The 13,392-nt window shown below is 28.8% G+C and overlaps 1 protein-coding gene across 10 annotated transcripts in view; it reads left to right on the plus strand.

Moving 5' to 3' along the window:
• LOC129911934 (RNA-binding protein Musashi homolog Rbp6) overlaps window positions 1-13,392 on the plus strand; it is a 103,710-nt gene that overhangs the window by 62,935 nt on the left and 27,383 nt on the right. For all 10 annotated transcript variants that reach the window (XM_055989959.1, XM_055989965.1, XM_055989968.1 and 7 more), the window contains 3 exons: window positions 4,507-4,555; window positions 10,563-10,645; window positions 13,219-13,303. In XM_055989959.1, the coding sequence (XP_055845934.1) occupies window positions 4,507-4,555; window positions 10,563-10,645; window positions 13,219-13,303 (217 nt within the window). The remainder of the gene's footprint in view (window positions 1-4,506; window positions 4,556-10,562; window positions 10,646-13,218; window positions 13,304-13,392) is intronic.

Raw genomic sequence — 13,392 nt, forward strand, 5'->3', positions numbered from 1 at the left:
ATATGGAAGTTTATTGCTGGAACACCAGACCATGATGATCATTTATTTGTAACAAATAAATTATCTGAATTAATTGACAATAACAATAAACAATTCATTATAAATTCTGAATTATTTAAAATAATTGACGATTTAAAGAAAACAATTTCGGTAACTCAAAACGACTCAAAATCTAGAATTGCTAAGCAAATAAATAAATTCATTATAACTGAACTACAAAATACGATTCAGACAATTACATTAGCTAAAGCTAAAATATTAAATACAGGCATTTTGAACCTAAAAGACATCCGACAAATAATTAATCACGAACATGAAACCATAACATTAACTGACCTAATGGACATTTCAAAATTCAAAATATTGCAAAATAAAGATGCAATTGTTATTTATATAAAATATCCAATAATAAAAAAGAATTGTGAATTATATGAAACGAGAGCAATAAGTCAAAAAGATGGTAAACTAAAAATCGATAAAGAAATAATTAAGTGTAACAGTACATATTTAAATGTTGAAAATTGTAAGTTAGAACTAAGAAATACATATTGTAAATCATCTTTGAAAAAATCTTGCCTATCTAAAATTTTGAATAAAGAAAATGGAGAATGTATCAAAATAAAAGAAAAGAATAAGAATATTGAATTGATAAAAGATGGTGCTATTTTGTTGTCAGGCAACCATACAGTAGATAACAACTCTATAGATGGAGTTTACTTAATAATTTTTGAAAATGAAACTATAATTGATAATATAACCTATGAAAATCCATCTTCTAAAATATGGAATTATATAAGAACAACCCATGTTAACAATTTTGTAATAACAAAATATATAGACTCAGATAATGAAGATTTGAAATTTAAAAACATAAATTTAATGTCTAAAATAACGAAACATTTTGAAAATCATTCAATTTCCATTGTCCTATTGGTATTAATCATTATTTTAACATATATTATTTTATCTAAGTATATTAAAGAGTTATGTAACAAACAATTAAATGTAAAGCAAAACCAAGAGGAAATAATGTTCAATAATATAAACAAAAAAATTAATTTTCTCACGAAACAATTAGAAGAAGAAGCGGGACGTTCTTCTTGAAGAAAGAGGGGAGTTAACACACTCTATTTACATTTAAGAAAGCATTGAAAATAATGTCAAATTAATCATATTTAAGCTACCTCAATCAGCCTACTAAATTGTATACAAATAACAAATATTATATTACTTCAGCATCCGGAATATTGCAACTGATACCCCTGAGATGCAGTGCTCCAGAAGATGACATCACCTTCTGGATATCGATCAATCAGTTAGATATAAGTTAATTCAATAAATGTATTTCAGTCTTTAGCAGTCTTTAGTAGAGTCTTAAGTTATAAGCAACCCTTGTCTGGGTTATTTTAAATAAAGTATATTTTTTAAAAAACACTTAATGTATTCGTAGAATTAATTTGCATGTTAGTGGTTAGTAAACAAAAAATACAACCTCCCACATGCACAATATAAAACAAAATAATTACGAACAAATTTACAAGTTATAAAATTATAAGTAGGTACAAAATATCCAACATATATAATTTACTAGCTGACCCGGCGGACTTCGTTCCGCCTTTCCTAGTACTTATTTTCAAATTTAAGCCCTGTAATGTGTAAAACTTTTGCAATACAAAAAAAATCGGTTCACTCGGTTCGGTTGATATGTGGAGCACAAACTACTAAAATTCGATACATATTTAGGAAATTCAATTAGAAGTAATTTTTTTTGTAAATTTATGTGTGTCCTAGTGATAGATCAAACTAAATATTTTTTACTATTTTGAAATGATTTCATGTTTTAAATTTTTATATTTTTATCCAATAAAGGCTCTGGTTTATTAAATTTTGTTTTGTCTCAAATTATAGTTTGGTTTGACGTTTTGCAATTGTATATTGTAGTGTATGTGAAAATGTATGTGAATCCGTCTCGAAAAGAGATTTGAAAAAATCGAATCTTCTGGAAAAGTAGCAAATTTTTTTCAAACACATTTTTTTTTTAGAATTTATCCAACAAAAGAAAAATATTGCAAAAAATCTAAAATATAGTCCAATTTTGTGTGGAAATATAATTAGAAACACTGAGGAAAAATGAATAAGAAATATCCTGTTTTTGATTTTTAGCATTTACATTTGCCAAACTTGGTCAATTAATTATACGTGCAATTAATAAAAAGGACTATTACCACCTAATTTCTTTTAGTTGGTTAATGTGGTTGCAGTCTTTGAAAAATGCCACATGTCCAATAAAAATAATAAAACGTCCTTAACAATATTCCTGACACACCAACCCCTTATATTTTAGAAAAAGAAGGTGCAATAAAGAGGAGATCCTTAGTAAAACATCAAGCTCTTCAAATACCTCTGTTAAAAAATATTTCTAATATTTTTTATTCATATTAAGAACATACAAACATTTTGAAAAGAAAGAGCGTGTTTCTAATTATTTTTCCACCACTGTACATAACTTGACAACAGTGCCACCTACCTATGAAAAAAACATGTTTCGAATGAACCTTTTCACACATACAAAATTTCACAAAAATCTGTCCAGTCATTCGACCCCAAATACGGAATTTTCCTATAACTTGACAACAGCGCCACCTACCGGGTCCAATTATAACACAAAACCTGTCTGGAATGGACCTTATCGCACACCCTAAATTTCACAAAAAACTGTTCAGTCATTAGACCCCAAATACAGAATTTGCATATAACTTGACAAAAGCGCCACCTACCGGGTCCAATTATGAAACAAAACATGTTTCGAATGAACCTTATTACACATACAAAAATTCACAAAAATCTATACAGTCTTTCGTACTCCAAATATAGAATTTCACTATAACTTGACAACAGCGACAGCTATCAGGTCCAATAATAAAACAAAACCTGTCTCGAATGAACCTTCTCACACAAAAAATTTCACAAAAATATGTCCAGTCATTTGATCCCAAATATGGAATTTGCATATAAACTTGACAACAGCGCCACCTACCGGGTCCAATTATAACACAAAACCTGTCTGGGATGGACCTTATCGCACACCCGAAATTTCACAAAAAACTGTTCAGTCATTAGACCCCAAATACGGAATTTGCATATAAACTTGACAACAGCGCCGCCTACCGGGTTCAATTATGAAACAAAACATGTTTCGAATGAACCTTATCACACCCACCAAATTTCAGAAAAATCTATCAAGTCGTTTAGAAGGAGTAGGGTCACAAACAAACGCACAGGAGAATTATATATATACGATTTAAAACCATGATTAACAATTAGTGCGGCGGCTAAAAGCATGAAATTTATATCGTTAGTGTACTCAATGTAAGAGTTATTTTGAGATATTGGTCCACCTTATATTCCATCCGGGAAAGAAGATACAAGAGCTTTTCTGTATTGCACCCGCATTGTTGCATATCATAGTATAGCTAATGAAACCTTTTTATAAATATAATACATGATTTCGAGGTAATTTTTAACCCCCGATCGAATAAAACCAATACCAATATGCCTGGACCGTCATGCAAAAAGTTATTGCACTTCTTATAAATAGTGATTTACTCAAAGAACAAGAGCCAAAATATTACTAAGTACTCCTTAAAAATAAGTGGTAGGCTGATGAAATTTTGTATGCACGTTTACTATATCATAGAAAAAAATAATAAAATATGCTCATCAAAATTTTTGGAGTTAAAGTGTCAAGTACCTTTAATAATCATTTTCTAATCAGCTCTGGTGTTAACGATGAACTCTAGTCAGAATATATTTTTTTTTTTAAGTTTGGTATTTTTCGAACTTTATTCAGAACTTTTCTTGTCTGTTAAAAAGTGCTCAGAACTCTTTTTTTTTTTTGGAAAAAAGCTTGCTACGGATAGTTAGTATACAGTTAGTATACTACAGTTCTTCTAAAAAAAACCAATGCATTTCTTATGGGAGAGATATTTTTAGTTTTATTTCGAAAAAAAAAAATATTTTTTAACTCACCACAGCAAAAGCGAAAAAAATAAAATGCAGGGCTGGGTCGCACGAACTTGCTCTTAGAGTTCAAGTTGCTCAAATTCTTAAGACTTTTTATATAAAAATTTGGCAAATATAGGTATAAAAAAAAATTTTTTTTAAATAAAATTCGTTTTAAAAAAAAAATAAAACAACAGTTTTGATTGATATATTAACATGCATTTTTAGAAAAAGAAATTTTCAAAATCGTTATTGCCGTTTTTTAAAAAACTAATTTTTTATAAATAATTTTTTGGAAAAAAAATTTTAAAATAAAATTGGTGTGCCATTTTGTAGAAATCACTAATCAACATCTAAAAACGGGATTTCAAAAAAAATTCAATGTCACTTTTTCGAATTTTTTAATCGTGGCAATATAGCATTTTGGACAACATAAAATATTTCTTTTTTTTATGCATCTGTTTTTTATTATAAAACATCATATCTTTATTTTTCTTTTTTCAGATCGAAGATGCAATGCTTATGTTCGACAAACAAACGAACAGACATAGAGGTAAGCAATTTTAAAGAAATAATACAACCTACATAAACCGAGTTTTTTTTATAAACATAGAGCATTTGAAAATACCACGAAAAATAAAGAAAAAATAGTAATCGTAAATAGAACATCCCATAACGGGTGAAATCAACTCGCATTCATTTAAATCTTAAGTGCGCGTCAGATTATGCTTGTTGATGAAATCAAGTTGAGTTGCCGGTCACACCGCTGTCAGTGATAAACATTGTGGTTAGTTTGAGTTGAGTCAATGAGGAGTCTATAGAGTATCTGAAAAAATTGTGACGCCAGCAAATATTATTTTGCATAATGTTTGGTCTTTTTGGGCGTTAATCATTTTCGAAAACATGTAAACATTGATATCTCGAGAACGATACTTGTCGCACAGAAAATTTTTATTGCGAATTATAATATAAATATTATTTTTTCACAGAATTTTGTTGTAGAAGTTACCTATACTGTCAAAGTAAGAACACCTAATTCATTTTTTCTCACATAAACCTTACGGTATTTAAAAACAATAAAAAACACGCTTTGCGGCGCTGTAACTTTAAAAATATAACCTCTATTAAAATATAAGAAAGAATCAAATTGTATTAATATTTCCAATCAAAAAGGCCTCTATACATTTTTTGAGCAATACCTAAATCATTCGTGAGATAATCTGAGATACGCGTTTTCAAAAAGGAAACACGCCATACGAGACCAATTTATACTCAGAATATACCCTTATTTACAAAATTTTTCAGATTTTATCTTATTGGCTAAACCACCTTTGTAGGTAAAAATAAAAAGACTTGCTCAAATATTCATTGCAGCGTTAAGTTTTCCTGTCAATTATGAAGTTGAAAATTACTTCATGAAAAAAGTACATATTACATACATTTTCTTACAACTCTAACTCGATGCCAACCAGTATAGTGTGATCGCGTGTTCCGTGCTTAAGAATAAAATTTAAATTTCTCAAAACTTAATTTGTTGTTTATAGTAGTTAAAAATAATTGAAACTTTTGTGTTTTGTTTGTTTTTCTTACAATTTAAAATTGAGGCACTCAGCGCCAAAACGGCCTAACCCAAAAAATTTTGTGCTGAGGAAAATAGATTTTAAGTAAATCATATTTTCAGGTTTTTTTTAATGGTTTGTAATAGTTATAAAATAATCTTATAAAATTGTTTGTTTTCGAATTTTTGTAGCTGGAGTGTTGACTGTAGTTTTGGACTAACGTGTCATATTTTTTTTTACTCCGAAACTTCATTTGGTATAATTAGTTTAGGCAATTTTGGCTGCGAAGCTAGAATGGCTTCCACTAGAGTTTCATTTTTTTTTTAATGTGCGTTATGTCGTTTTGGCGTTCAGTGCCTAAATTGTGATGACACCTAAAAATTTAAATTAGGTATATGGATTATGGAGAGTAAAACTGAAAAAATAAACATACATATGGGTTTGTGTTTTAACTCAAATACCTACTATTGCTGGGATTATGCTTATTAATGTCGTTTTCGATTGGTTTCACTCAAGGATTCACTCATTCTGAAATCGAATGGAACAGGTCAAATCGCTTCCACTCAATTCTGTTTTTTTTTTGTGTTAGTGTGTTTTTCTTTTAAATTTCAAATGTCAAATATTTATAATAATTAATTTTTCTTTCAAACAAAATGTTTTAATTTTTTAAAAATTGGTAATGTTGAAGAAATTAATAGTGAAGTTGGTTTCCAAAATATTTTAAGTAGGTTTAAAAATTATTTAAAAAATTTATTTCGGAAAAAAATTAATTTATTTCAAAAAATAAAAAAATATTGATTGAGTGATTAATTTGACTTTTAAATATTCGTGTATTAGTGCTTCTCGAGTGCATTCCGATTTTAAATCGAGAAGAGAATTTCTCTTCTGAGAAGCATTCTGCCTGTCATATTCGTGCAAATAAAACGCTTTCAGAAGGCTTCTGAATGATTCCGGACGCTTCCGGAGAGCCAATCGAAAACGACATAAGAGTCAACGAATCAAAAAATTGAGTGACTCAACAAAAATAAGAAGGAGAAGATACATTAGTACATGTATATATGAAGACAGCTAGATTGAAAATCATTCCTTCATTCTCAAGGGAACCGCTCTATTTGTATATCTAATTTTGAAGGGCTTTTTTTTACTAAATTTAAATATTATATTTGATAGGTGCCAGAAGCAGTATAATTAGACTAGCCAATATTTCTTCAAAGCTTTTTTTATTTCCATGTAATAAATTACTTAATTTATTGAACATTTTGAAAGCCTGAATGTTAATTTCAAATAAATGGCTTATTTGGATGACATGATAAGTCATACTTTTTCTAGAAATCAATTTTTTTCTTATACATTTTAAACAAATGATAATTATTTTATAAAACACAGAACAACAACATAAAATAAAAATAATAATATAATTAATTCAAATTGTATTTTGGTTATTTTTACGTGCGGCTTATCATGTTGTCCAAATAAGCCCTTCAAGCTTCAAATGTGCAACTCTTCTATATTGTCATTTTTGTGGTAGGTATTTAGATTTACTTTCTAAGACCAAATGTAAAAACATATTGTTTAAATTCTTAATACCGTAAACATGAATCGAGCTTGGATTTTTGTTGTATTGGATCTGGGCCGCAAGTTTATTAATTTTTATTCTGTATTTGGTGTTTTTTATTCGGCCAAATGTTGTGGAACTTAGAGGAACTATTCGGCCATGTTCGTTCGAATATTAAGCATCTCTAGTTTTTGTTCATGTAATAAATTGTGAAAAAGGCTGAAGACCTTACTCTTGAATATCCAACTTATAGAACTCAAAGAATAACTTTTTTAAAAAAACAGTTTCGATAGTTTTTGTTTTTTTTTTTTATTATCTAACTTGAATGATTTAAAACTCTCAAATAAAATCTCTAATTTTTTGGTTTAAAAAGCTTTTAGATTCTATTGGTTTGAAATTCTAGCATGTTTGTTGTCATTGAAATCTTTTTGATCGCGCCACCAAAATCGCATGTGTGTCCCAAACCTTATAAAGTGTTTACCCTAGACTAGGAACACACATGCGATTTTGAGCGCGATTATTCAGACGCAAAAATGGATCCCAAGGATTTCAATGTCTGTGAACACACATGCTTCCCGCGAATTATAATTTGAAAATTATGTCTACAGTCATTGAAATCGTTGTCATCTAATTTACGGCTGAATAATCGCGCCGCGCGACCAAAATCGCATGTGTGTTCCTGGCCTAAGATCATGTGTTTTGATGTGTAGCATGTGATACAATATAGATTTATAGATATAGAGCCTTATCAATAATCAAATTTAAAGCTCAGTTAAATATTTAACTGAGCTTTAAATATTTCTCCATACCAATAACCAATATATTAAATTATTCCTTACTTCGTGACCTTTGTTGAATTAAATATTTAATCCTATGTGGGCTTGAGGTCTTTTACTTAGCTTTTTTCTAATTTACTAATCCGACGTTTCGAGTGTGTTTACACTCTTCTTCAGGGCTATATATATTTATAATACAATATTTAATAACCAATATAATAGTCGCCACGTTAAATTTATAGTTGGGAAACTAGACTATAAACGCACGGTTAAATGTAAACGCACGGTTTGCACTGTCATTTGGCAGAAAAAAAAACATTTGTCAAGTCAACAAGTTGTTGAGAAAAGTTAATAATATTGGCGCAATTTATTAAATAAGTAAGGTTACAAATTTAGTTGTTTTAATAATTATCTCTTTTATTAGGTAATAAATATACATTATTTTCAGAAAAGGCTGAAAAAGAAAACTTAAATAGAAATAGATCTGCAAATTTTCATCGTACCTACTTCACGATAGTTGAACTTTTTTGTATACACTTGCTTGGGCTCTATTTTTTCACTTTAACTTCCAAAATAAAAATATATGTAGGTACATAGGTATGTATGTTTTTGTTCATTATTAGATTAATTGCAAAAAATGTCACTTTAATCCTGTCATTTTGACAGCAAATGTAAAAGATCTGGTAATAGAAGGGCAATTAGTTAAACGCGTGTTTATATTGATTATAAGCATACACACAAATTAACCCGACGGTAAAATTTAACCTGACGATACTTAAACGTGTGTTTAGCGATTCATTATTAGTAAGGCTCATAGAGGACCAAGATAGATTGGCCTTCCACGATTGTGAAAAATAAGTTAAATAAAAAAATTCAAATACGGTTGAATTCAACTCATGTGTCGGCAATATGCACTTGAAGTGTGGTGAGCTTTCATCCTTTGGTCAGCAGAAGGCAATAAGTAAACCGTTTTGAACTCTAAACTTGTTCGAATAGTGCAAAAAAATTCAAATACGGTTGAATTCAACTCATGTGTCGGCAATATGCACTTAAAGTGTGGTGAGCTTTCATCCTTTGGTAAGAAGGCAATAAGTAAACCGTTTTGAACTCTAAACTTGTTCGAATAGTGCAATAAAGGGTTCTTGACAACACTGTATTTCTACTTTAAATTAGGCAATTTAATGGATAACATTTTGTTTTGGAAAATATCATAATGATGTTTTCATAAATATGTTATGTACAAAATGTACTTTGTATAGATATTTCAAATGAACAATCATTTTTTTCACAGAACACAACCATATTTTTGAGAGGTTTTGATTTAAAGTGTTTTTTACTTAATTTCAATAATGCATAATTCACATTGATATAGTTTCAAGAAAACTATGGTCGCATGCGTCGTTTCAAAGACATGTCCATTATATCCGGTAATGTTTCATTTCTCAGAATCTTAAAGCAGATTATAAATTTTTGTATATATGGACGTTATGTAAATAAAAAAAAAAGAGTTATTAAAAAAATCTATATTGTAATTAATTAACTAATTTCAATTACTCTTGATTTAAAATAATAAACTTTTCATGTGAAACACGTATGTGAGCCTTTTTCCAATCTTTTAAATATAATAAAGACTGATTCCCATAAATTTAGAAAAGAACTTTATTAGGTTTAAGCTAGTTAGTATATTTTTGACATTCCAAATGTATAAAATATAAAATTGGGTCTACAATGTAGCAAAAACTTATCAACTTGCTTGTGTTGCAGGATAAATCAACTTACCTATGCTTTCATAACTCATAAACGTTATCAATGAACAAGTAAATTTATAAATAATAAAACATTAATTAACAGAATAATTGAGTGATCTTAGTGATTATCATTTCATTAAATGTAATGATTCTACATACTTTAATTCAACTCAAGTAGAATGAGTCTCCAGATTATTTTCTCCGAAATTATAATAAAATATTTAACTGAATTACAGATCACAGAAGGAATAATTTCAACTTGGATAATTTAGTCTCATTGAGAAGCTCGACTGATAATTTCATAAATTTGTGAGTTTGGAAAAAATTAAAACTTTCAATAATAATTGTTTCGTATTAATAATTAATAAGTTTTGAAATCATTTTTCTCTAATAATCACTTTCTAATTCTATATTTGCGTAGATAGTACAGCCAACCTAGACAAACAAATGAAGATTATATTAATTTACAAGGAAAATTAAATTAATTACAAGGAGCTTTCGTTTTAAAATTTGGTTTATAATACTTCTTACTCTCTGACGAATAAAACAGATTTTTGAAATTGGAATGTTAAAAGCTTTGTAGTTTAAACTTTGAAGTTAAAAAATAAAATCAAGTTCTGTCAGTTTATTTTTGATCTAGTTTGGCTGTACTAATATAGTAATCTACTTAAAACAATAAAAGTAGGAATTAGGCTTAATTCAGTGTGTTTAAGGTTAAATGCTAAAACCTAATTTTAGATCCTAAAATCAGTTAATTAGTTTTGAATACAAGCTATCCGGTTTTTTAGGTATGCTTTAAAGCTTTTTAGAAAAATCTAGTTTGAGTAAAACAGAAAGCATAACTATTAATTATCCTACTTATTAACCAAGAATTCTCACCAATTTCCAAGTGATATAAAATATTATTTTTTTATCTTTTCAGGTTTTGGATTCGTTACTTTTCAAAGTGAAGATGTAGTAGATAAGGTCTGTGAGATTCATTTTCACGAAATCAACAACAAAATGGTAAGATTTGTATGCAATTTTCAAGTAACCTACATTAAATTAAAATTTTAAAAATTAAATATTTTCTTGAAGTATAAGAGTTGCTTTTTAGTTAAATCTTTTTTTTTTTCTGTTACCAGTAAGAGACCGCTTTTCTTTTATATTCATGTTAATTAAATCCGAAATTTTTCGTTTTTGTTGCAGGGCATTAAATAAAATAACTAAGCAAATTTATTATTATTATAAAAAACATACAAATTCCATTATTTTTTTTAAAGAAGCGCCCTAATGTACATAAATGAAGCATTAAAGCAATTATTATGGTTGGACTTGTCCTATTACGATCAAATAATTAATAAAATTTTAATAACGCAGACATGTGGTACAACTTCTGCTTAACATATTGATTCAAGATGATACAGGGTCAACTCACTCTAAGTCGAATTTTCCCCCAACTCGAATTTTTTTCACCATTTACAATGAAAACGTCGGAAAAAAGACTATATTAATTTACCTATCTCCAATTTCCCTCTAAATCGAACCAATTTTTGTGTCCCGTGAAAATTCGACTTGGAAGATGTGAGTAATATGAGATGTATCTCCTCTGTGTTGGAAGAAAATTAATTTTTGCTCGTGATAATGAAAAAAAAAAAACACGAAAAATCGGATGGCCACTCCTCCTATAGTCCAGTAATTTAAGATTTTATCTGCGGAAAAATTTCTTGAAAGCTGGGGTCGAATTACGGCATACGTTCGTTAACGAATGGTTGCTATGTGTCCCTATCGTTTTCTAATAATCAAATAGAGACAGAAATAGTAAAAACGTTAACGTATGATCGTAATCGTGTGCCGTAATTCGATCCCTGAATTTTGGTATACAGCTTTATAACGGGCGTTGTAATGAAGATGTGAAAAATTGATAGATCTTTAAAATTAAGAAATTTCATGAATTTTGGAAAAAAAATTCTAAAATACTCATTTTCGATGTTATTATACTAAAATTTTTTTCTATCTAATCTCACATCAAAATTGCTACTTAAAAAAGTTATGTTCTACCACATTTTTTGGTCTCCCTATTAATTTATTACTTTTAATGTTTTTCAATAGAAAAAAAAGTTACGTATACACCACAGTGACCCAATTCTACTAATTATTTTTAACCATTTGCAACCCAAGATAATCGATTTCAAAATCAGAAGTGTAAGGACTTGGCTTGAATTATAATGAAACATGTATTTTTTCAAACTAGTATTTTTATTTACTCATTAATTTCGAAATTAAGTAAAATAATGAGTTGAAGTAGGGATTTTCTCTTATATAATGTGCGAAAACTCAAATATTTCTTTTTAAGCACATTCCAAAAATCTGGAAAAAATCTGTTAGATATTTTATAATTTCGATATGTTTTCGATCCACTTAACCACTCGTCGAAATAGGCCTCCTTAGGTCTGATTTGGGAAATTTTTCAATTCAAGCTTTGTTTTTTATATTAAGTCGTTACCGCATAATCGCCCTCCAAATTTTGCTCTTTCTCAGAGTGTTTTTTTTTTTTTATTTAGAAAGTACTAATTAATTCAATTAATTTTTCTAGTCATTTGCCCTTTGAACGGAAAGCATAAGCCGTACAAAAAAAATGTGATTTTATCCGTTTTTTTTTTTTTTATTCTATACAAAATAAAACCACTTTTCAAGTGATTCCCCAAAAAGAAGAAAACAAAACAGTTTTTCGAACTCTTTCGGTAATTTCACATGGTTGCCGTGAGAAATTTAACTAGTCAACTCCTACTAGTTACGTTTTGATGGGCACAATTTTTAAACATGATTTGATATAGTTTTGAGCATGTTATCAATCTGTAACTTAGCCTTAAGCTTTTTCCAGCAGCTAATTTTGGACTGTTATAAGGTCAGAAATACCATATCAGCTCCCGGTTTTGAAATATTACCGTTTGAAGATGCAAAAACAAGTTTTTTTACTACTTGAGGTTATGCTTTTATGTGAAGACTTTTTTTTTAAATATTAACTATAACGGTTTCTTTAAAAACTATTTTCGTTCTTTCAAGATCTTTTAAAAGCTATTCGATATCTTTTTTATTGTTCGAGATATCGTCAGTTTTTTGTTTATAGTAATGATTCAAACAGATATCACGTTTTCATAAATAAATTTGATAAATTTCCAAACACACTCACTTCATTTTAAGATATCTCGGGCAGTAAAAAAAATATTGTAAAGATTTAAACAGGCATTGAAAGAAGGAAAATAGTTCTTATAGAAACCGTTATGATTTATATTTACAAAAATTTCTTCAAATTAAGGCATAACATCAAAAGTGTTATAAACATTTTTTTTTTGCATTTTCTAACGGTAACCAGGGTATATTCAGGATATGCATGTTTTTTTTTTTCTTTTTTGGTTTATCAAAGCAAGCATGCTTTATTAAAACAAGCATGAAATAGCATAAAAAATAAAATACAACCAACAAAAAAAAAACATGCGTTTGTTTTATTACATTGAAATAGTTTTTCCACTAAGGAACTTGATGTGCATTTTGTTTAAAGTGTTTTTTCATAAATGTTTATTGTTTTTGATTTTCAGGTCGAGTGCAAGAAGGCCCAGCCAAAAGAAGTCATGTTACCGGCAAATCTGGCAAAGACTCGCGCGGCAGGTCGAACAGCATACGGTGAGTTGGTAGTTTGGGGCAATAGCAGTAGTAGTGGTGGTGTTGTGGGAAGTACATTTGCGCATTCAACCGCACATCACCATCACCAT

This window comes from Episyrphus balteatus, chromosome 2 (genome assembly GCF_945859705.1).
Source record: "Episyrphus balteatus chromosome 2, idEpiBalt1.1, whole genome shotgun sequence".
Classification (NCBI taxonomy): Eukaryota; Metazoa; Arthropoda; class Insecta; order Diptera; family Syrphidae; genus Episyrphus; species Episyrphus balteatus.